Source organism: Archocentrus centrarchus, chromosome 10, assembly GCF_007364275.1.
Source record: "Archocentrus centrarchus isolate MPI-CPG fArcCen1 chromosome 10, fArcCen1, whole genome shotgun sequence".
In the NCBI taxonomy this organism is placed as follows: Eukaryota; Metazoa; Chordata; class Actinopteri; order Cichliformes; family Cichlidae; genus Archocentrus; species Archocentrus centrarchus.
In genome coordinates, this window is record NC_044355.1 from 13,676,467 (window position 1) to 13,702,389 (window position 25,923).

At 39.9% G+C, this 25,923-nt stretch overlaps 1 protein-coding gene across 5 annotated transcripts in view; it reads right to left on the bottom strand.

Annotated features, from left to right (window-relative positions):
- Positions 1-882: 882 nt before the first annotated feature.
- The window catches only part of mid2 (midline 2), a 171,840-nt gene continuing 146,799 nt past the window's right edge, over positions 883-25,923 (bottom strand). For 2 of the 5 annotated variants that reach the window (XM_030739155.1, XM_030739154.1), the window contains exons 8-11: positions 25,173-25,316; positions 19,002-19,163; positions 2,988-3,195; positions 883-2,638 (exon numbers count right to left, since the gene is read on the bottom strand). In XM_030739155.1, coding sequence (XP_030595015.1) covers positions 2,215-2,638; positions 2,988-3,195; positions 19,002-19,163; positions 25,173-25,316 — 938 coding nt within the window. In that variant the 3' untranslated portion in view covers positions 883-2,214. The remainder of the gene's footprint in view (positions 2,639-2,987; positions 3,196-19,001; positions 19,164-25,172; positions 25,317-25,923) is intronic. The other 3 variants (XM_030739158.1, XM_030739156.1, XM_030739153.1) reach the window with 2 other exon arrangements.

A 25,923-nucleotide genomic window follows, 5' to 3' on the forward strand; every position in this document is an offset into this window, starting at 1 on the left:
GTCCTAGAACGCCCAACCCACTGTGGCCAACATCGCTCATGATGTGAAATTGTGAAACCTTTGGGTTTTTGTCAAAAGGCCGTATTTGTGACGGCATGCGGAATTTCACTCATTCGCCACAGGAAATCAAACTGTCACATCTCAAATATACACTGTCCAATCTGTCCCAAACTACACATGCTTGAGGAGAGTGTGAGTCTGGACACAACTATGTACCAACTTTGGGTCACACTCATAATGCCACCTAGTGGGAACAGGAAATCAACAGTAGACTGATAATTATAGTCCCATGAGCATGAAATTTTCATTGTTGGGCGCAGTCATTATATACCACAGCTTGACACGTAATTAGTGTGTGCTTGCCAACGCCACCTAATGGGCGTAGGAGACTTTGAGTGGTCGCATAACACAACATCCAAGTAGCATACTGGACTTAAAACATTTAGGCGACCCTGTAATGCTCCTGACTGTAGCAACCACGAACTTTAGCGCGACTCAACTGCACCACGGCTCGACGTGCGTCAGGGTGCGAGGGCCCTATCATCGCTGTTTGCAGCTTTAATTAAGAAATATTTTTACCTGCACTCCCAGTCTTAATTGCGTGTGTATGTGTACTGTTGAATTTTTTTCCTACTCTCAAATCTACCTCCAGTGATAAATACTTCTCTGCAATCATTGGTGCGCATTACTTTTCCATCGTGTAGAATAAATACAAAACCCTACCAAGCTAGAGAGTATCACCTAAAAACTGTATGCCTGCATACACTTTTGCAGAAACTGTAGGCTACAGATATGATTTCTGGTTGTCCTGCATTTGCTATATTACAAACAGCAATAATCTGATCATGATTTTACTTTTTTATTTGTTTTTAAAATTTTATCTGCATTTCTAAACACATGATATTACGGCCGGTAATATCATGAATGAAAGCAGAGATGTCAAAACAAAACAGAACTTTTGTGATGTTGTACTTTTGAGTGCAACTATGGCTGCTTCCCAGAGAATGTATGCACTTTTGTAAACCTCGTAGGTATCAAACTTCCAAAACAAAAAAAATTGCTCTTTTTTTGGTGCAGAAACAGTGCAGCCTGGCAGCATCTCAGTTTACCCAACTCTCACGTTATACTTTTGTTAAATATCTAACAAAATGGAAATGTAAATTTGACACCCTATGGTCTTACAAAACGTTAAGTGCTGCAACTTGAAGGTTAGAGCTTTCAGTCTTTATGCTACAAGGCCAACTCTTGCTCTATAATCACAGACATGAAAGTGGCATCAATAATTTATCATATTACAAGACAGATGACAAACTAAAGAAAAATCACGACTGATTGACCCCTACAATGAGGGGTTCCAGATGCTCTGAAATGATGTGTGGGGTAATTGGCAGGTGTGGGTTTACTTGTCCCCTTGCAAAGAAGGGTAATTTATAATCAAGACAATGCTATTCTGAGTGATTAAAGGTGGACTTTTTTGGGATAAACAGTGGCCTGATCCTTAGGGCATGAGGGGGTCACTGAATGGTTTGACAAGTCTGAAAAGTGTGGTAATCATATGCTAAGGCCTTTACATCCACCTGCTCTCAAACCTGTTTGCCAAATAAGGGAGATTATGGACCAGCGTCTTAGCACTTTCCACTGCTGTAATCAAAACACCACGAGTGAAATACTTTTGGAAGAACTGTGTTTTTGCAGATGTTTAAAATAATGTCAAAATGTGGATTTCTATCCTTTTTTTTTTAAAAAAAATTGACTTCTATTCATTGTTCTGTGTATTTTTTCTTTTCCCTTTCTATCTTTGTTTAAATCTACTACAGATGAGACATTAAGTAATTTCCCTGTTCATGTGCTGCACCGTCAAACTTTAAATGGCTGACACGAAGATTCTCACTTTGGTCTTCTGCCTAGGGTCAAACACAGATGAAAAAGGAAGACCTTAAATGGTCCTGAAAATACAGGACACCAAAGCTCTCTTTGCCAGTGACTGCAGGGCGTATACTGATGTCTGCAGTCAAAAGACCTTGTTCCCATTCAGTGATGGATTTGCAAAATATTGGATGGCTACAAACTAACAGGACTGACATTTTTCCAGACTGCTGTGCATATTTGCAACTTTTTAAATTTGTAAGAAAGTAGCTAGTTTACTCATGAGGGTTAGAGCAGAACTCAGCCACCGTGTCAGTGTTTTAATCACATTTTCAGTCACTCGACCACTCAGTGGCAGGTCTTCATCCCGGTCAAGTATGGCGAGTCTTGTCGGCACATCCCCATTTGCTGCTGTTGCTGCTCTTGAAGATCTGAGGCCACGCCATCAACAAAATCAGGGACAGGTAGCCCTGAGAGTATCATGACTGACTTGTTCCAGATCATAAAAGTGGGTACAACAGGCAGAAGGAATGAGATTTCAAAGGTGTGAATGTGCTGGGAATTCATGGCATCATAAAAGGACAGTGAATTGTTGTCATAGTCCAGCAGGACACCCAGCCGCCTCAGCTGCAGGCTCGCCTCCACCAGCATCTCCTTACCATCATGCCGCACCATAAAGTTGTTGTTGCAACGTGAGAAGACCCATGAGGATGAGTTTTTGCCGCTCCATTCGTTTTTTGGGGCTGATTTGTAAGCCACCCCGATGGCATACCTGCAGGGAAGGAACATTTTGAAACACATTAGTGATCTGAAACTAGTGTCCTCCTTAATGACTTTACTTACACAGTCAGGCTACCTCATGCTGAGGACACACAAGACAGACACAGGCCCTTTGGGTTTTTTTGTGCATGAAAAGGTCTACTTCACAGCCAATTAGTGAAAAGAATATAATTAGGATAAGAGTATACACTGCGTGTGGTGTGTGTCTGTTGCCTGCATGTGTGTGTGTGTGTGGGGTTGCATAACAGCCTAGATTTAAACTCCCAAAAGAAAGATATTTCAGTTTATCAAGCCTCCTTCCAGGCTTATATAATGCACTTGTGTGCGTGTGCGTTTCTTACCATGTGGATGCGCCGAGTAGCACCTCCCAGTAGTGGCACCCGCTGTCAATAAAGACATTACCAGCAGCTCCATAGGAGCCTGTTCCACTGAAGCGCTCTGGGGTGTGGCTCTTCTTCAGTGAGCTCTCGTCCTTCTCCATGGTCAGACAGTCATTGGACAAACGAAGCTTCTTGTGGGCTGTTTTTGGGTCCAACTTGAAAGGTTGACCTGGAAAGAGGCATAATTATGTGCTGTAACTCCGGCATCATCAAATTCCAAGTCTTCCTGAGTGGCACAAAATAAAGCTCTCTGTAATTTTTATTGTATGAGATGTTTGCGTTTAACCTTAATAATTCTTAATAAATGCAACTTTTTTTGGGCAGGGTTTTTAAGGCAAAAGAACAATTTGCAATCCCAAACCATCACACCCCCCCCCATCCCACCTCATTGCCTATTGCCACCACGGTGGACCTCAAAATAAATGATTGATAGGTCACAGTGGAATGGTTGTAAGTTTAGTGTATTGGTTCTGTGCGTGAATATCAATAGAAACAAACCAGGAGGGAGGGGGATTATTATATGACAGATGCATCAGGAGGATTACGTGACAGCCAAGAGAGAATGGAGAGATTGCTTCATCTTTGCTGTTCCCAACTGCAGGCATGGCACTGGTATGGTAGCCAAGATTTTTGGTGAAATACACACTGTAACTGTTCAACTGTTTTTGTTTGGTTTTTATTTCCATCAAGGACATGTTGAGTGTTGGTGTAAACACCGTGTGTGAAAATAAAGAAGGAATAATAACTGCAGAGAAATGACTTCATACGGCGCATTAAGCAATGATTGAGTAATGATCAGCTCATGCTATTAATGCTCATTAGCCATGTGGAGCTGGTAACACCTTGTTAAAGCGTGCTAGTCTGGTGAATGTTGCAATGATTAAAAATGGTTCATGTACACTGTAAACTGGAAATGCATGAAAATAATGCAGGATCCAATCATGATCAAGTAATCTTGTCTGTGTTAAAAATATATACGTGCCTCTTAAATTGAATTATGAATCACTTTCACCTTACAAAGCTGAACTGACAGTCATAAGTCTGCACTTGCCCGTTTACACTCTGTCATTTACATAGTAAAAGTAACATTCAGGTCAGGTTAAGTTGCTGTTCACGTGACCCAAGCTCTTTTTCAGTCTCCTCTATCTTCTACTACAATATTTGGCTCTTTCTGCTCTTTACTGACCGTATTTCTACATTTTTTTTTCACTGAAGTCTGTCAAGTGAAAGAGGCCAGCGATGCCACGAGATAAAAGGGAGAACGCGCTAAAAATATGAATAAAACTAGAGGAAGATTTCAACCCAGAGCAGCAGCAGCAGAAGAAAACAAATAGAAAGTGGGGTGAGAAATGCTTGCAGAGAACTCACAGGGAGAGACAGAAGAGGAGAATGTTTGAAATACAAGGCCGAGAGTCTAAACTTCAAAGCGTCTCACAGCCTTCGGTGAAAACATTTCATAACAGTGGAGGAAGCCACCCGGCATTTTCCTCTGTGCCTCCAATCACACAGACTTGGAAATTAGCTGAAGGAAATAGCCTTCACTTCCACCACGACAGGTAGTGGTTGGGGCTTTTCTGTGGGAATGCTACTACCCGGCTGCAACAATTCAGTTTGCAATGGCACCAGTAATTTGGGTGTAATGGGTGGAAAATTGGGAGGGCAAAACTAGGTGAGTGGCAGAGAGAGAGAGGAACTAAGGAGCGAGTAGGAGAAGAGAAGTTGAGGGGATAATATGAGACTGAAGATTTGGCACAGGATCCCCTCTCAACCTCTCAGTGTGTGTGTGCGTGTGCGTGTGCGTGTGTGTGTGTGTGTGTGTGTGTGTGTGTATGTAGGCTTCATGGAAGTCAGCCACATCCCTTCCAGACCTGACATTTAACTCTGACACCTCTCATCTCATCTCTCAGCCTCCCTGAGCCTCCCATGGCTTAATGAGCGACACAATGAGGACCCGGACTCCGCCTTCCCTCTCTCTATCTGCCCTTGCCTTCATCTCTCTTCCCCCCATTCTTTCATTCTCATCCTCTCTATCCTCTCTCTACTCTCACACACTCCCCTCTCCAATAATCTGCGTGGTGAGTGTGTGTTACTGCATGTGGATATGAGACGACGAGGCCAATGTGCTGCTGGCAGCCAATTACATTAATGCGCTCTCTTCTTTGAACTGCTTATCGCTGCCAGCGCAGCCATTTCCAAACACTGGGGCTCTGTCATGCCTTTCCAGGGGATGACTCCTGAGAGCCCAGGCTGGGCCTGAGGTTCAGGAAGGGGAGACACACGTGATGGTAGAGGACAAGCAGACGCATACACAAAGCATCAACTACAGACTCTACAAAACGCAGACATGCAGTACAGTAAATTGCCAAGGAGAAATGTTTTGAACCGGGGCCAGCAGGATTCTTGTAAATGGACAAAGTCTGAAATAATGAGTTTGCACTTAAACTGTGAATTTCCGCTGTGCTCTCCATATAAGTGTGGCAAGACACTGCAAATAAAACTGGCAAAATTGAAGGTAGAACTAAAAGACCGATGCATATGCCGAATTGTTGGAAGATTTACAGACTAAAGTGCTCCAGATTTTCACACAACCTCCAGTGGAACAGGCTGCAACTTGTAACCATTGTCTTAGTTTTCATTTCCTGTTTTTTAAAGCACCTGCAAGCCTCGTCTCCTCCCAGAATGAGTCATAAGTCTGTCACTGGTAAAAATGAACCTAATATATTTCTGTGCTGAATACTTGTACTTTAGTGTTTTCATTTTTCATTTTATGAAGTCATTCTACATTACTATTCATACTTCTGTACTTTAACTTAATGCTGAATGTCGGGCAAACTTACATGTAATGAAGACTGTTCCACTTTGTGACAGTGCTTCTTTTATTTAAGTAAAAGATTTGGGTACTCCGTGTGCTGCTGAAGCTCCTTCATGTTGCAGAGTTGCCATGAAATGAACAGACCTAGAGTCACAGCGAGTGTACTGGTATTTGCTAGCAGCACTCGGAGAACATGCCAAATTTGATTTCTTCTGGAGTGCTCTACTGCTGGCCTAAAGGTGTAAATAAGTCATGTGTGGAGTTCTACATTAGGAAGAAGACCATTTCAAAATAAGAAAGTGAATGTTTACATCAAAGAAATTTCAAAACCTTTCTTGTAATAAGCTACCACGAGAAACCACACACACACACACACACACACATACACACACACACACACACACACACACACACACACACACACACACACACACACAAAATGTTCTTGACCAGAAATATGCATATTGCTGTCATATTTTAGAGCAAAAACAATAAAGACAAGATGGGGAACAGCAAATCTCAGGGATGTAATATCTGAGCAGTAACTGTGATTAGCGTGCTTCAACTTCCACAGAAATATTTAAAGATATTTCTGTCTACAGAGATGAAAGTTCCATGTTAGACTGCCTCAGAGCTGCGCATTGTTACGCACTTGCAAGTCTTTAATGGAATGTTGTAAAACACAGAAAAGAAATTGCATCAAGGCAAAAAAAAAATGTGGAGAGAAATAAAAGAGACAACTGTTGGGGGAGCATTTATAAAAAGTAATTTCATTCCAACTTCATTCTGCTGGGTCCTTGGTGAAGTAGTTGCAGTGGGGCAGCATCTGGGTAATCGACTTTATTTCAATTCAGTCAATTTCACCCACACTTCTTTTTTTTTCCTGGCTCACATTTTTGCTGAGGGAAAGATTGGGTTGCCTCCATAATGAAGGAGATAGAAAAAAAAAAAAAAAGATCCATTTTACTGCATAACTAAACAATTACTGCAGTTACTCTTGACAGAGCAGCGCAGCAGCAAACAATTACTCTTGACACAGCAGCAGTGTAACACAACCTTACATCTTTTCACAGGTTTGTTTAGAACTTGCAAACTGGCAGTGAGGCGCTTGGCTTTCTAATTGTCTGGTTCACATGTAATGCGGCATGTAATCCAGCTGTGCTGACGACTTTCATCTGTCTGAGATGCAGAGGTACACTGGTGAGATTAAAAATGCATCAGCCATGTAACATGGGTGGCGACATCCAATAACACTGCACGAGTATTAGGCGCTCAGCACGACTTCTTGGCATTGAATGTTTATCTGTCACATCCTGTCTTTTCACTCCTTCCTGGGCAATTTTTGGCTCTTTCTACTAAACTTCTCCAAAAACTAAAAAAGTCTTTGTGTAGTGAAAAGCAAAGACAAACAGCAGTCCTTGATCTTCTCCAGTTTCACCCTTTAACGAATGAGGCAAAGTCTTCAGAGACCAGTGCTAGAAAAATAATATTCAGTAAGGCTTCTGGGTCTGCTTAGAATTTCACTGTGATTAAGAAGCCATTTTTGGAAAGGAAGTCTCTGTGATGGTTCGTTAGAGTAAAAGCATGTGAAAGTTTTTTTTTAAAATTCTTCCAACAAGGTTCTTTTCAGGGCTTTGCTTGCATGTGTGAAATGTAATCATTCACTAAAACAAAGCCACCCTCTCAGTATTTCCTCTTCTTGCTGTGTCAATTCGCATAAATGTGCTGCATTGCAGGAAAGAAAAATTAGTAAATGTATCAAAAGGCACTTAAAAGCACAGCTTTATTATCAAGATTTCCTTGGTGAGATCATTTGTAGCTTCCAGCAGTCACATTCACTCTGTTGTCTGTCTGGCATTTTAACACAACCCCAATCACCCCCTCCACCTGCTGGCATTTTCACCTGCTGAATGAATCTGAGTGAGCAAACATCAGACAAAAACTCTTTGTCAAACCCAAAAAGACAAATGACAAAACACGGTCACATGTTGCCACCACACGCTTTGAAAGCTAGATCTGAAGTTTAATTGGCTCGGTAACCTTCAAGATAACAATAACAAGATGATAAGAATAACGGTTTATGGTAAAATTGAGCTGCTTCATGTTCTACTAATGAGGAAAAGCGATGTGTTAGTGTTGACAGCTCTCATAAAAACAAACCTATTTATAACGCAGTGAAGTGACCTGGCTGTCTTCAGCTCTATGGCATATAAGGATATCAGCAAGAAAAATGAAATCATGCAACAAATGAAACAAAAGACACAGCGGCACACAGCGTTGAAAATAGGTGGAAAGACCAAAGCCAATAAATGGGCCATCTATCAGTACTTTTCCGTTTCTATACCCTGTTTGGAGTCAGACCCAATAGATTTTGAGAGAGTGCATCACATCACAAACATGTAGCTGTGGGACCGACTCACAAAAAGCTAGAGAACGTGTTCCTAATGAAGGAATGTGGCTCGTTTTTATGTCTCTGGACAACAATGAAGCTCTATTGCATAGAGGAATAAGATGTGCCTGGCTAACATCAGTTTACAGAACCACTTCCTTGTTGTTCTTCATCATGTCGTGGGATTTCTTGACCAAAAATAAATAAATAAAATAAAATATTGACATCTTTTTCCTTGAAAGAGTGCATACAGGACTACAAAGTTTGCTGCCAGACTGGATCAGCTGGGGGGATGTTCTATTCTGTGTCGATTGCTTGTTTTGCCATGCAGCTGTGACTTATTTTTTTCGCCGTCAAGCAAGTGATGACGCTGTGGGACTTCTAAAAGGTCGCCCGGCAGCTAAATAGGTCAGACTTCGCTTTTAAAATGTCTTTTCAAACTGTTTTCGCTGCTGACAAGTAGCCTAAATACACTTTAAAAACCTCTGAATTGGGAAATGACACCCCTGATCGCAAGCACACATGGCACCTGTCTAAAAAGAATAATTTCAAAAATTCTTTTAGAAAAGGCAAAGTGACAAGTAGAGGCCAACTGGGAGTCATCTGGAGTTTTGGTTCGCATACTCTGAGAAGATTTGTTAAAAAAAGCAATATCATAATTGTATTGCCAGTGTTAGAGCAGGGCTCCGTGGGGGCCAGGCAAGTTGTTGCAGCATTATTGTTTGTCTTGCTTCGGAAAATAGTTCTTTATGACTATGACGGCATTTTGGGGGTTGTTGTCTCCTGCTGCAGAATGAAGTTGGAACTCGTCATATGCCTCCCAGAAGGGTATAACATAATAGATATGAATCTAAAAATCCCTGGTTTCTTAAACGTTTTCACAACGCTGGATCTGATTGTTGCACAGTGTTGATGTGAATTGGCACTACAGGTATGTATGTATAAAATAGAACTGACCTGCTTTTCCTAATTTTACTGTTAATCTATTTAAAAGCAAAGCCCTCTTTATCACAGATCATTCCAGAACTACCCTGCTTCTCTGTTTGTGTAGATACTGTCTTTATTTAAATGTATTTGAAGAATCAGAACAAACGGGGATATAGAAGTAACACTGACATGCACAAAAGGTCAACACTGGAATCTACCAAGGATGCAAGTATGCATCATGTACAGCTATTTTATGTGGACGCTCCCTCCTCTCCTTTTCCTCTGCTCCCTTTACCTCCTGTTTCTTCATCTCATCTCTACCTCTGACTGTTTACTTTAGGGGCTATGTGGTAGCTTGGGGCCTGTCATCAGAGATGCATGCTGGGTAAATATTATTGCAGGTCCTTTAACAGGAGGAGGGACATGTATCCCTGGGGCACCTTGACATGTGATATTTTCAGCTGGGATTTTTAGCTACTTGCCTAATATTGTGGCTAGGATCTGAGAAATACACACACACACACACACACACACACACTCTCTCTCTCTCTCTCTCTCTCTGGGGTTTGCTGACTCCCTGTTTTGTACACACAATATGGATGCCCAGAATAGTTTACCAATAGAATGACAAACATTGTTAAGCCAATAGTCCAGTGTTTGCCTGTCAGCAAAGTAGCTGCCTACAGGAAGGCAAGTATTCATTCAGACTGGGTTTTGTTTGGACATAAACAATATGCTCACTCAAAATAGAGCCCAGTCTTTAGTTAAAACAATAGAGCTGCTAAATGAAGACATATTTAAGCCTGGATTTACATTGTTGGTGCTCCTCCTTCACACTATTTCCTTTGTTCTAGAAAATTACAGTAGAGGCTTTGCACTGTGGGGCAGGTCCAAATGTCAAGCCAGAAAGCTGGAATGTGAATGCTGCTGGTCATTGTATCACACCTAAATGGAGCAGCTTATCACCTGGCAGAAGATGGAGAAAAAGTACAAGGATTAAGCAAGCGTTTCACTTTTGGAAACATGCCCTTGGTGTATATCAGTGGAGATGAGAATGTAATAGCCAAAAATATTCCGCCTCATCAGCCTTCACAAAAACTTAAACTAATCTTTAAATGAAATTGTTCATGGTCTTGATATGTATATTGAATTTTGTAGCTGAGGAAATTACAGGTTATAGTTGAAATCCACCTGCACCGGCACTTGAATCAGAAGTTATGAGTGGGACTGCCTGCACTGTAGGAACATAGTGAATGGCCTGCAGTGTTAAATAATTTTAGACTGTATATAAAAGATGGGCATAGCCAGGGCTGGAGCCTATCCCAGCTGCCATAGGGTGAGAGGTGGGGTAAACCCTGCATAGGTTGCCAGTCTGTCACAGGGCTAACACAGAGAGACAGACAACTATTTGCAATCACATTCACACATTTGGGCAATTTAGAATCACTGATTAACCTAGTCCCACTAACTGCATGTCTTTGGTTTGTGGGAGGAAGCCAGAGTACCTGGGCAGAATCCAAGCAAACGCGAGATGGTGGATTTGAACCCAGGACTTACTGAGGCATGTAAAAACCCATTCTAAATTTAAATCTGTTCTCTGTCCTGAATTACCAAACTGTTTCTTACTATAACAGCAACTTTGTTTCTTGTTGATATGAATTCATTACTGAGACAGACAGTCAATTAAAAAAAAAAAGCACAAACAGGGCACAGCCTAATAAAGGCAGTCTGGATTAATAAGGGTACTTGTTTGGTGAGCCACAGCTCTAATAAGTTGTGACCCAACTGAGATGCAAGCTTAATTTAATTTCATGCTTATAAATGCATAAATATATTTTTTGCTTAAGCACAAATAGTATTGAAAAAAAGATGTGCTCTTCCTTTTTTTTTTTATTATTATTAAAACAACTGAATGCTTCAATTTAAAACAATATTGTATTCTCATTATTTTTTCATACATAATCAATCTAAAATGTATAAAGGGATGAAAAAGCAAATATCTGTGAAAAATATGAATCATAAAAAGAAAACATACTTTTTCTGTATTTTAATAAAACCACTCTGTGCTTGTTTAAAGTGAATTTCTTTCCTGTTGAAGAATTACAAAGTGTAACTGGACGGCACTTTTACCCATCTCTGTGTGCTGCTGAGGCCTGGACTGTAATATTGGGTAAAAAGCAGTAGTCTGAGGGCACTCATGTCTGCAAACACTCATCCCTGCAAAGAGCTATTTGATGTCTTTTATTCACCCAACACTCTTCCTTTCTCACTCTCAATCTGTCACGTGTCATCTCCTTGCACACACACACACACACACACACACACACACACGCACGCACAGTCTCTGTAGGTTCTTGCCTTCATTTTTGAAGACAGTCATGTAAAAACCTGGTCACAGTTCACTCTGAGGTAAATGCACAGCTGTGATAATAAAAGGTCACACAGGCACACTTGCATGTGAAGCACTGAGTTAAAGTCTTGAGCCAGCCCTCATTTCTTAGAAATATTTTATAAAATATGGAAAGAGGTTGATTTAATAAAACATGTACAAACATGCTTGGAAATCCAGTATACTGTATAAAGCAAAAGCAGTTTGTTTAATCCTAATAAGCTTGAAAGTGAATATTTGGTATGACCACCATTATTCCACCTCCAGCCTCCACTGTGTTTTGTAGATAGCTGTAGACTGGAGCCTATCCCAGATGCCATAATTTCATATTTGGTTCATCACTCTGTAAGACCTGTTGCCACTCATCTTTCAGTCGAGTTGTTGTGTAATTTAGCATACGTCAGCCCTTTCGCCATGTTTCTCTTCCCTAAGAATGGCTTCTTGACATCCATCCCTTCCACTGAGATCATTTCTGATGAGGCTTCAGTGAACAGCAGATGGATCAATTGAAGGGTCAGATGCATCTCTCAGGTCCAGTGTCAGGTCTTTGCTGGATTTTTTTTGCTATTTCTTAAGGACATGACTTTCAGATACTGTTCATCTGCTTTTCCAGTTTCATCAAAGTGGCTTAGCAAACAAACCAAAAGAAAAAAAAAAAAATCAATTTCCTCTGAAAATCTGAGGACTAGACTGAAATGAGAAACTGAAAAAGAGAAACTTTGAAACACCTTCACAAAGCCTGGAGCACTATTGCTCAAGACCACTTCAAAAAAGTTAATAGAAAGTCTGGCTCCTAGGAAGCAAAATATAAAGAAATGATGGGTGGCTCAAGACTTCTGCATGGTACTGTACATGCACACTCTCCTCTTAGCCGCCTTCTACATCATACTTAATTCATATGTTATTCAAGAAGCTGTGAGTTACTTCACATGTTAGCTGTGAGCATCCCACAGCAAAGTGATACTTCTGTATGCTACAGCATTAGTGCCACTGTTCACTTTGAGCCACTGAAGGTTCATCTTTTCTTAGAATGACCTCAAAAGCCAGTAAAAGCTCCAGGACAGGGTTTTAAATGTTGTCTCAATCAAGACAACTTGAATTTCAAAAGCATGAAATCATTTACAGATTTAGCTTTGGACGTACACTGGCCAGTATAAGACAAAAAGGATCAAAGTCTCTGTTGCAGAAAAGGAGCAGGTGAATTTTTTTTTCTCGTCACATCTTGCTGGATAGCTTAAAGACGCTGGCCTCAAGCAGAGATGAGGAATGGACTACAGAGGCCTCGTTAGTTTGATGAAAATCCCCAAATCATTTTTCAGCTGCTAATGAATTGGATTCAAGTGAGATCACATGGAGCAGTTCATATGCTTTTAAACAGCCCCCACTGGAGCTACAAAATGATTTATATAGTATGTATTTTTTAATATAGCCTTAGTAGTATAAAACTGGTGAAGTTCTCCTTTATTGTTCTTGAACTCCATGGTATTTCATAGCTTCACAATGCTTGACAATTTACTGCAGGTTACTGGACACCTCTTAATAAGAAGATTAGTTTAATACAAATGTTTAAAATATTTGGGGATAATACCTGTTTCCTGTAAAGGATAAACATGACCTCAGAGATTATTTGACAGATGGCGTAAAGATTGAAAAATAGGTTCCAGACGAGGAGATCATATGCCATAGCCAGGGGTAACAGAGGACAACGTGCCAAGAGAGGGGTTAGAGAGGGACATAAAGGCGGAACAGGGAAATTTTGAGGCCACGACAAGCTGTTGCATAACAAAAAAGACCTTAACGAAACCTCTTCAAGTTCAGGGAAAAAAAACAACAACAAAAAAACCCCCAAAGGCAAAAACCTTCACTTTCTTTTAACATGAGCAGTTTCCAAAAACTTGTTTCAGAATTTGTGATTATGATTAATGCGACATATTAGATGTATAATAAGAGTAAGTATGGGAATCACTGAAGTTCATAAGCATGTAAAGGGAGATGTGCGAATACTTTTGGCAATATAGCGTATCTTATGATCCTACATTCACATTTTTCCCCCACATATAACCTGCAGCAATTTAAGGAGTCAGGTTGTGGAAAAGACAGGGTTGTGATGCATGACTTTCTAATATCTCGCAGTGCTAAATGTTCTTTGCTTTGCAACCCTCTGTCTGAAATATGATGAGCTTAGGTTAAAAGCCCCCAGATCCTCTCATACTAAAATACTGAGACAGCTAAACCTTCCAATCTAGTCACAGACAAAAAAAGAGGCTTCAAGTGCAAGTTCTGAGCTCAAAAGCTTGCTACTTGAACCCACAGAGCAGCAGTCTGAAGGAAAAAGCCTAATAAGACTGTCAAAGTGAGATATTTGTGATCAGTTTTGTTGTGACCCATTTTAATCCAAAATCACTATTCGCCTTCAACAGAACAGAAAAGCAAGGCTCTTTAATTTGAATACCAATTCCTCTGGCAAAAAACAGGGAGGAGAAAGATGGAGAGGAGAGGGAGACTGAGGGACAAAGACATGTAAAGAGACTGACACAAACACAGGTATCATAATGAAAAATCACAAAACCTCAATCATGGATAAAAATATTAATGTTTTTTGTTATTTTGATGGCTTGTCTAAACCATTACAGCAGAACGAAATGCTGGTTGCCAATCACAGACTCAAAATCTCAACCAGTTTTGGATGTGGGTGGACAAGCTTCTTTCCCCTCATAGCACAGGCTGCCAGAGGAGAAGAGGAATGACAGTGTGGGAGTGGAGGGGGAGAGAGAGAGAATTATCGTTCTGCTTTGGACTAAACTAGTGCTGAGCACTGTACTCATGTATGTGATATATAATGCTCTCTACTTTGTCATGTAGTGTGCTATACTGCACTACATCGTAGTGGCAAATATGTACGCTAACAGGCGGTAGACAGAGATTTGGTTGATGTGTAGGTGGTTCTGATTGCTCCTCACTCGACAGCTCGTGGTCACTTACTATTCCATTCATACGGTTGAGCGTACAGTATATGTATATATGCAACGTATAATACCTCTGACCTCAATTTAGTAGTAAAGTCAGGCTGGATTTGCAAAGAAGATAAAGTTCACGAGCTACGTCATAATCCTCTTTAATGTCCACTCTACAATCACCATATTTCTAATGATATACATATAAAATCATCAGCGTGTTTTCTTTCCCTCCTTTATTCGCTGCTGAAAAAATCCTCCTTGGTAAAGGTGTAATGGTGCAAAGCCTCGAAAGAAAGATATGACTGTTTGCTTGATGTGCTTTTTGTGTAATATGTGGTGTGTAAGTGTGTGTATCACTACTTACTATGTAGTCACTGCATACTATTGGAAGCTATTATTTAAATATTAGTATATAAAGTGTGAAACATGATAACAAGTACATGTGATTTTAGCCTGTTGGTCGGTGGTTGCTAGGCAACATGATGGCATCATAATATATCATGCATGATTCAAGTTTTGCAGCTATCAGTTGCTTTTATAAGGTGTTGTAGGTGCATAAATGCTACAAGTGGGTCATTTTAGCCTGCTGGTAAGTGGTTGCTGGGCAACATATTTGATGACATAATAGCTGATATAGATAAGAACCTTCAGGAGCCTGAGATGCACCTTTGGTTGCTCAACTCCTGATCATGCAGGAGGAGTTTGCAAACAAACAGAGGTTTCATGTATTACACTAAGATTACTTTAAACCGCCAGTAGCCGATTTCTGAAAATATCATACCAATAAATACATAAGCCATAAAGCTTTACTGAGCTGAAGTGAATTACCAGATGGCAGTATCACATACAGTGGAAAAAAGGATATACAAGTGAGGAGGGGATAGTGCTTTCTAGAAGCCCACTAAGATGAATACTTATGAAATATAATAAATCAGTGATATAAACTAAAAAAGGTTCAAATCTTAACTATGCCTATATATCCTGAGTCTGTCCTGATGACAGTTAATCCTAAAAACCACTCCTGGCAGAAGCTGAAATGAGCTGGCATATCAGCTGCATTTTAGCTTCACTGCACTTCGCTCGCAATTTTAGACTGATTTTAAAATTTTATTGAGCACCCTGGGGCACATCCTAAATTAGCGATATCGCTGAGGTTTTAACTTATTATATGCCACAGCTGAACCTGATGAATATTTCTGCAAAATAGACTGTGGGTGATATGACTTTGTAGATACAGCCATAATGTCCCTTTTACTGTTTTTTAAAAAAGGAATATTAAAAATGCCTCATCTTTCAGATGAACTACTGATAAATTATAATGATTCCTTGCAATATTCATCATGGTTGTTGTCAAGCAACTCTAACATTTTACCTTATCACATGATATGGGAGCCTCTAGAGGGGACTTTAATTTGACATTCATTGTAGCTTGTAGTGAAACCAAGATGCCCCACATAGCAGAGAGGCTGCTGCTCTGGCACTTCAGGGAAGGAAAAAAAAAAGTCAGTGTGTCCATCAGTGCTGAAACACACTGAAAAAGATCTAGGTGTGAAACTAAACAAGCCTGTCAGTATACAACATTATTATTTGGAATTAATAATTACAGCATTCACAATAATCACTCAAAATCAGCAGGAGCCACATAGAAACAGCTACATGTGAATTTTGGATAGTGTTGATGAAGTTCTTTTATTTTGAAATACAAAGAAATAACCTGTGGTTTTTGTCACTAGTTTTAACTAGACCTGGTGCAGTGCACCGACAAGTAAAAGTTTTAACAATGCCTATTTATTGCCACAGAGAGTATGATGTGGCCATGCACTGTTACAGTAATATGTGACTACAATTTAATTATGTTCCAATGCAATTCTAACCAGTGGCCACATCACAATGTTAGGCAATGAAATATTTTTCTTATGTCCCCATGTCACCAAGGAGTTCTATTTTTAAGACTATACTGTGTTTGAGCTGACTCTAACCTAACATGCCCCAAACAGCATCAGTGGTTTTATGCAATTTATTTGCTCACATTTAGTTCACCTTAGCTTTATTTTGTATTAGATTATTCTGTTAAAGTGAAAAAGGAGCACGTTAAAGGAAAGGCAATAGTTCAAGACTGGTAGCAGATTCTACAGCAGCAAACTGCCTCAGGGAGAATACAGGAAAAAAGAAACAAAAGAGAGACAAAGACAGGTAGAAGAAGGGAGGATGCCAAATCTACAGCTTCCACAGTTCCCTCACTTCTGAGACTAGCAACAGAGGTGCTGGTGTTGAGAGTGCTGCAGGTTTAATCCCTGCAACATTTGCAGTGGTAAAAATAAGTCTAAAAGTGAAAGTGTTGCAAAAACTCACTGTAATCTGACAGTGGGAGAGGAAAAAAGTGGAATAGCTCTGTTGTGCACAGTTTATTTAATTCTGCCGCTTGCACACCTTAATGTGAGCCAAAGCACTGATAGCTTGATAGAGGTCCTGCTACTGAACAGAAATTAAACACAATTCTTCATAAAGTAAGTACATACTTATTTCCAAGCGTATATACTTACTTGTAAATTAAATATACACTTTTTGATGGCGTGAAAGTGTGTGTGTGTGTATATATATTGTGTATATATGGGGGGGACGACAATAAGTGTAAGCTTACAAAAAGTGTCTAAAATGTGATACTTAAAGATCATGCTTTGGTCTATTGTGTACGAACCTAAACCCCATCATTCTGAATAAACACTATAAGATAAGACTAGTCAAGGACATCAAGGACATCAAGGACAGCTCACACCCTGGCTTTGACCTGTTTGACCTGCTGCCCTCTGGCAGGCGCTACAGGTGCATCAAAGCCAGAACAAACAGACTCAGGAACAGTTTCTTCGCCAGAGCAATCACCACCCTGAACTCACACACTCACCCACTGTAACTGTGCAACACCCACATCTCTGTGCAATATTATATCATTCATACTGAACAATATCTAACATTCCTATATTGTGTAATATCCAGTATTCATTCACTAGTGCAATATTCATTCACCAAGTGCAATATTCATCATCTTCATTATTATATGTATACACGCATTTACTTTCTTACAATGTACAGATGCACCAATGTAGGTATGTATGTATATATTTTTATACATTCTATTTTTTGTATATTTTACACATTGTTTATTTTCTGTATATCTCTTGATCATATTGATTATACTAGATTATAATATTTTTGTAATATTTTTATTTTCATTTAGAGAGTTTGATTTTCTGTTACATGGCACTGAACAGGAGTGGCCCTCCAATCTCATTGTACATCCTGTATAATGACAATAAAGGCATTCTATTCTATTCTATTCTATTCTATTCTATTCTAGTGGTTTCTTATATTGTGTGAGGGTACCTTTCCTATATATAAGAGACATATCCATACTCTATGCCCTAATTTATAGTAGTGTTGTGCATATGGACAATGTTGTCAGGGATCAGTGATGGTCAGAGTGAACGGTGATAGCTCCCCACTCAGATCATTTCCCTTCTGATGCATTAAATTAATTGGGAAATTCATGATAAACCGAATCTGCCTCATTATAGTTTTCATGTTGAATCTCCACATATTACCACCATCTGTAATACAGGTGTGTATGGGTGTGCGCGCAAAAGTTAATGCACACATGTGTGGCGCAGCATCACCAATCCACAGTTCTGACTGTTGGATTGATTTTTAAATCTGAGCTTAATGTGACTTTGCATTTGCACAGATCTTTGACCTTAACTTTTATTTTCACCTGGTGTTTAAAACTCCACTGCGTGTGGTGACGGCACAGTGAAGTGCCAAAACACAGAAGGGATTCGTTTCTGTAAGACAGTCATACACCTTTTGTAACAGCTTTTTTTTTTATGTTAAACTAAAACTCATATGCCACAAACCCAATTCTGAAAATGTTGGGATACTATGTTAAATGTACCTAAAAACAGAATGCAGTCATTTTATTATTCACAATAGAACACAGAAAACATATCAGTTGCTTAAACTGAGACATTTTACTATTTCATGAAAAATATTGGCTCATTTTAAATTTGATGGCAGCAATCAAAATGTACATTTTTCAGTTGAACCATTTCATATGTTTTCTGTATTGTTTTGTGACTAAAATCTGGACTTATGAGCTTTGCAGGTCATTGCATCCTGTTTATATTTACATTTTACACAGTCTCAACTTTTTTGGAATTGGGGTTGCGTAACAATCGTAATATACAGCATCTACTCAAGAATTTGTAATGTAATGAAATGTATGTAATAAACACTTGCAATGCAATCTAAACTGTTTCTGAATCAACAGCAAATCTTCCACTCATTTCAATCCTCTGGGAAAAACTTTGAGCTGTGACAATATTATGTTGCACAAATGATACAGGGAGATGCAAACTTTCAGCTGTATCAAATATCAAAACCAAAAATAACACAAATTATAAATATTCATAGAAAGGCTGGCAGAAGTGTAACATGTGCCTTCGCTTACTGTTGGTTTTGAGGCGGGCTGGCTCACTGTTGCGACTTCCTGCTTGGTTGATAGCCTTGACGAAGAAAATGTAACGGGTGCCACTCTGCAAGCCGTGCACCGTGTAGTGGTTCTGCTTGATGTTAGGTACGATCATCCAGCTGTCTGCGGAGTTGTACAGACCTGGCGGAGCCACAGAAACACACACACAAGTACACACAGCATGAGTAACAAGGTTATGTTGGTGCTTTTAAGATGAGCAGAGTTAGTGTGTCTCGCTAAGAATCTTTTTTTTTAGTGATGTTCAAAAGAGTAAAATCTGTTCTCAATTCCGACCAGAGGAGAGTTACTTTTCCTCAAAAAACCCCAAGTGAGTCATCCCCACCCAAATAAGGAGCTCAGAGACTGTACGGCTCTCCATGTTATGCAACATTTATGTCTACATACTAATCCATCCCATTACTTTTACATCAAGTTTAGCATGACAAACTCCCTTGAGGCAATATTGTGTGTTCACTAAGCTGAAACTATAAGCCATTACGAGCAAGGTACTCTCAATATAAATCTCCGAAGTAAGTGCCTCAAGGAAAAAGACTGTGATACCCTTTAATGTTCAAATGTATGGAAACATAGGCAGTAACAACATGACCCCGTTTGGTGGGCACTCTGATTTAAAGCAGCTTGCAGTACAGAGTTGGTAATGCCAGTTAAGCTCTGCAGTTACCTGCTACTAAACACAGTCTTTTCAGTCTCTGAGACGTAGCCGACTGTGAAGGATAAAAAAAAAGGAAACTCGGCTCTGAGCTAAAGAGTGAATCGCCGACAATGGGGCGCTCCTTTGGCTTTACTCTTGTGTGAAATAACTGGATGGATTTTACACATTAAAAGCACGGTTATCTCACCCTTACTTGACCTGCCACTCTTGTCACCACGTTTGTTTCCTGATTTCAAAGATGAAATGCAATCTTTGAACACAAGGCGAGCTGTATGAAGCTGCTGTGGAAGATTTAGGGGAGGACTGCTGATTTGTGTAAAATGGATGTTTGCAAAACTCGCCGAGTTTGGTGCTGCTGTGCTCATGCTTCATGCATGAAAACAGAAGACACTGGTGTACAATTTTGTCCTTTAGCACAGACAGGATGAAAAAAAATAAAATCAGCCTTTTATGGTTTGTTTTAACAACAAAAGTGAAGTTACAGTATTAATAACACTGATAGTTAAACTGAAATGAACTCCGCTGACAGGATGAATAATAAAGCCAAGATGTGCCAACTGGAGACTATACAGAAATGATATTTTATGAGCAAACATTTTAGAGGCAGCTCTTACAAAGAGCTGTGAAATTGCGAACGCATCCAAAAACGCTGCCAAAACAAACAAAGCATCTTGTTTAGTAGAACCACAGCTGAGCCTAACATTTGTAGAGTTGAAAGTAGAATAAAAATCCTTTTCATTGTCTCATCTTTCCTCCCCCTGCAGAATTACAGGGGAAACAAAAACCCCGAAAGGGAAAGAGTTCTCTGGGCCATGCTTACCTTGTCCCATCTGGTGAGGATGCATTGTGAATTATTGAGTAAGATGGAAACAGCATGCATAAGTAATGGCTGAGAGTCTGCTTGTAAATATAAATACTTCACAGGACGCAAATAAGGCCTTTAAAAGTGAGGCGGCTTTAAGAATGAATGAGAGGAGAGGACTCTTAAGGTTGGAATTGGAGTTGGGGGGGGGCTACATTTTTATACAAGCTATTCGGAGACAAGGAACGCACACGCGACACATGGCGTTCGTCTTCCTTTAATGCGAGAGAACCTAATTTACACCTTTACACCTGATGCCCGATCCATTTTATATGCAAATGTGTTTATTTCATCCTAGATTTACAAATATGCATGCGCTTTCAACAATGAAATCGTATTGCTGTTTCACACAAGAAAAGCAAGACTGTTGTTCTATTGTGACAGCTGTCCCTTGTTGTTATGAAATGTATGCCACCCACCTGTCGTTTTGGCTGTATCCTGCAGAAATTAGGGAGGCTACAGTGTTACGTGGGCTTTCAGAAAGAGATACACGGGAAAGATGAGAGAGAAGGACTTCACGCTGCTTTCCATTTTTAAAGCTTTTGATCTCTATAGCACCTCTCCATTTTTTGCTAAATAAAATTGGGTCAGCGCGCAGCAATATGCTATTGCTACTTTTGCCACTGAAAACGGGCACTGTGGCTTCAAAGTATGGTGGAGGAGTTCATGGATGTGCCATTTGGAAAAGAGAAAGAAAAGGAATACAGAGAGGAAGGAGATCAGCTCGTGCCCTGCATCCAGACGTCAGGCGCGCGTGCATGCATATGTACAGTGTGTCTGTGCATCTGTTTGTGTCTGCATTTTCTCGGAAGCAGGCAGACGAGAAGGGAAGAGCAAAATAAAATATCCGGGGAATGCAAGAGGGTTTGTCTTTGATGATGCAATATAGAGTTAATGGTGACAGCGTGTGTCTGACTGTGTCCTTGCATGGGTATGTCTTGGATGTGTGTGTAAGTGGTGCTCTATTGATCTCTTATGAAGCAACCGTGTGCGTGTGCATGTGTGTGTGGAGGGGTGCTCACCTTACATTACTTTTACAGGTTAATATTGTCTGACCCGTCTTTGCAATGACTGAAATCTCATTATCATTCACTCAAACAGCCAGTAAGACTGATCTGGTGAGGCTCAGTCCTAGAACTGTTCCCTGTTGAGATGCTCAAAGCGCAGTTGGGTTTCCCCTTGCACACACTGCGAATTTGCTCTTCACCTGTGATAATCATTTTAATATTTCACCACGGGCCACTGTTTACAATCATACATGAATAACAGGTGGTGGAGGGAGACAGCAGGCAGATATTGCTAGCGTGATTAACAAGCAAGCCTCTCAGAAAAACAGCACAAACCGGCAACAGAAATGAAGAAAAAGTAAAAAGTGAAGAAGCATTATGCGGAACATGAGCACTATACTAAAGCTAAGCTGTTTTTCTACATGTTCTGCTGCCCTGAACTTTTCTTGACATTGCCCGAGCTGTACATGAGAATAGGCAATAAACTGTTTTTATGTGCCTCTGTAAGAATAGAGAAACTGGTGATTTCACAGCATGCTGATGAGTGTTTGCGTGTTCTGCCTCTGGCATGCTCGGGCCACACTGTTACTTGAGCCATTATGAGCTCCACTTGTGTGTTATATGTGAGAATGGGCAACTACGATGTCCTGACTTGATTCCCTCAATATTTTCTGCAGTGTTATGATATTATAAGGGTGTGGTAGTTCATTAAAAGGATATATTAAAATAGTCTACAGTACAAATCAGTGCATACAATAACCTCAACAAAGTTTAAATCAACACTGGAAATGGGAAGTACGCAGACAAGCCTAAAATCTAGTTGAAAACTAAGATGAAAAACAAATTTTTATGAATGAACAAGTAAATGTGTAACTGGATAATCCAGGATGCCAGTTGGCAGATGGCAGCCACATGTGCCAACGGCACTACACGGAGCAACGTTTAGAGGGCCACAGGTAGCAGCTACACAGTAGATGTCTTTGCTTACAGTCACTTTTGGCTTTTTGACACTGCTTACATTTGCCCATGGTATTTGGTTTCACTTGCTGATTCTATTTTCTGCCGCTTTGCTTGGATGATCCTGCAAAGTCAAGGTTCACATGGCACCATAACCCCACTTCTCCTCCTCATGGGAAGACCAAGCCTGAAGATGTGGCCAGGCGAGAAAAAGGAGAGAGACAGGATTGGCACTCAAGTGGGAGCATTTAGCCACTTGGAAAGTTTGAGAAAAATACTATGGTAAAAACTCAAGTGGCAAGGCAGGCTAAATGGGTTTCTCTATTTCTCAGTTTCTCCTATGAATCTCTAAGGACTCTGTGGCAGCACACTGCTGAATATTTGAGTCACTCAGTCTATCATAGCTGAAATGTATCCTGATGTTTCAAATGGCTAGGGCACTTGAGTTGCATGGTTAGATGGAGAAATGTCAGGCTACACAGAGGAGAGGAGAGAAGAGGAGTTGAAAAGATTAGAGGCACACAGGTTCGTATGCGTGTGTACATACATGCTTGAATGTGCACGATTATATACATTAATCACATCCTTCTCATATCAGTAAGTGGTCATTTTCACCACGCCTATGTAACCATTATCCACTCCGATCTTCACTTGTTCATCTGTTCTCCTCCTTCTCAGTGGCCTTTCTTTCACTTTATTTATAGAGCAATAGCCAATCAGCTATAGTGTGACTAGCAAATGAAAGCTAGATGGTGATAAATGCACACAATACTATTAAGGAATATTAAGTGTGTGTCACTTGAAGGTCCAGTGCTGTATTACTGGAATGAGAGATGGATGGAGGGAATTTTACTTCCTGGGAAAATATAAGAAAATACGTTTTATTTCATTTTATTGGCTAAGGAGGTCACATTAGTGTGATACCACAATTGCAGGGTGATCTACTAATAATGCCCTACAAACAAAGATGTAGCCATTTAGTTTTTGATAATAACTACCATTCTGCTAACTTAGTGGCTCAAAACCCAGCAGTCCTGATGATGAAGGCTGTAATCTGCTAACCTAAACAACACTGTGTAAGCACAGGTCTTAAGTATGTGTTTCTCATTGATAACAGCATGGCAATTCAGATAAATGTGATAAATCTTCTCAACACTGCAGATTCTCTGTGCACCCCTTTTCTCTTTTCTTAAGTCCTTATCAATTCTCCTGCACACCTTTCCTTGACCTCATGATGTTTTCCATTGAGGTCAAGAAAAAGTGATTGGGAAAAGGAGATAGGAGGTAATATTATGGACTATTCGAACATACCCCTGGATTTATGAGCCTGCAGAGTCAGCCATGTGAAGGTGATAGTCGACTGAAATGTGCTTTGAAAACTAAGCATTTGGTTTTATAAACTGCAGCATGGTCACTGTTCTATTATGAAACACCTCTAGTAATTACAGTTCATGTCTAACAAGAAAGCACCGAAAGCAAAACACTTTCATGATGGTAGTGTTTAGCTAGGTTAAATCTGTTTGAGTTTGGCTGACTTTGATCTGCTAGCAGAATAAATGCTTGCAAACTATCACAAGTACATTGTACTGTTACGACCCTGAACTAAATATGTAATACTTATGGTAAGGATTAGGATGTTGAGGATCAATGGGAGAGAATGAAACCGGAACTGTGTCTGCTGAGTTTTCACACAAAAATCTGATATTTAACCAATCTTAGGCATCCCCATGTGTTACAGTATGCACTGTATGCCCTATTTTTATAATGAGTACTCTTGATAACTCGACTTCATCGCTCTATAAATACAAGCATGCAAAACAACAAAGACTCAAACTGGATGTAAAAAAAAAAAAAAATCTAGGTTATGCAAGACAGCTGGTATAAAATATTGAACATATCAAAATAAGACTAAATAATACTGCAGTGCTTTGTTTCTTTTGTAACTGCAGAGAGGTCAGTGAGAATGGTGTGCTTTGTGCTTCTGTGTAGGTAGATGTTTGTATATATATATATATATATATATATATAAATAATTAAAACGGGAGAACTCTTATAACATCACAATCACTGCAGGTTCACACAATAATTTTGCACAAACATTAGTTGTTATTGAAGAAGCAACTAAATGAAGAAGAAATTACAGCTGGTGGTGAAGCATCAGTAAAAGGAAGGAAGTGAAGGAGGAAAAACGAGCAGCCTGATCAGAAGCCGTCTGTGAAAATATTGTGCAGAATCAGTGGTCCGTAGAGCTGCAGTTGAAGCGACGTTGTAAAAGTTAAGTGAAGTGCATCAAGCACAGTGCATGAAATGAAACGCATAAACATCGGGAGGACTATGTGACAGCCAGTGGCACCGGATTCATTTCAGATGTGGGTGACCAATATCAGTGTTAAAAAAATCAGGACCCAGTAAAACAGATTTAAAACTACGGCAGCATGTTAGAAAAAAAATGTTTAGGGAGAAACACACTGATAGTTCTATGTCAGGGACTCCTAATGTTCTAGTTCAACTTAAATTAGCATTGTTATTACTATGTTATTACTCTGTTCAGTGTCGGCACTTGCCTTTTCTGCAAGTGCAATATGTGTGTTGGACTCTGTGCTTAATATATATTTAATGTATGTGTGTGTGTGTGTGTGTGTCTCACTCACTGATGAAATTTGTTTGGCCTGTATAGATCGTGTACTGCAGCTCATAGGAAGTGACGCTGAATTCATCCTCAGATGTCCAGTGAACAGTGATGGTGTCGTGGGAGGCGGTGCACAGCTCATCTCTTATAGATGGAGGGTTGGGAGCTACATGTGGAGGAAACAAGAACAGGAAATAAATGTTAGAAACTATCATAATTAACCTTTTTGACTAAATGCAGTTTAGTTTTCCTACTTGATTTTGAAAATTAATGGGTAAGAGATGATTACCTCCCTGAAGGGGAATTTGTTTTGTATGTTTTATATCTTTGTAAGGTCTTTTAGTCATTCCTTTTCATTTATCTGAGGGCGTATGAATATGTTGGCTTATGTGTCAGAATGAGAACCCTGGACACTTCTTGCAAAAACTCCAATGACAGCCTTACCCGGTTTGACCTATTAATATTCATGCAGCACTTTCAACATGGCAAAGTCTGAATGGCATTAAGCCACATAACAGGCACACAAACGAATACAATTTCTGAACAAGCATCAGCCCTGGATGTCTTCCTTGGTTGCATAGGTTTTTGGCTGATGAAAACTTTAATTAAAGAGACGTTGTCTGCATCTAAAGCCTGATGAAACATGAGAGCAGGTTCACAGAGAGATAAATTACAAGAGGCAAGAACCAGCCTTGCATATAGCAATGTATAAGGAGATGCAAGAGGGTCAGAAAAGCTTCCTTAGTGCTTTTTTTGCCCAACCTGAATGTGTC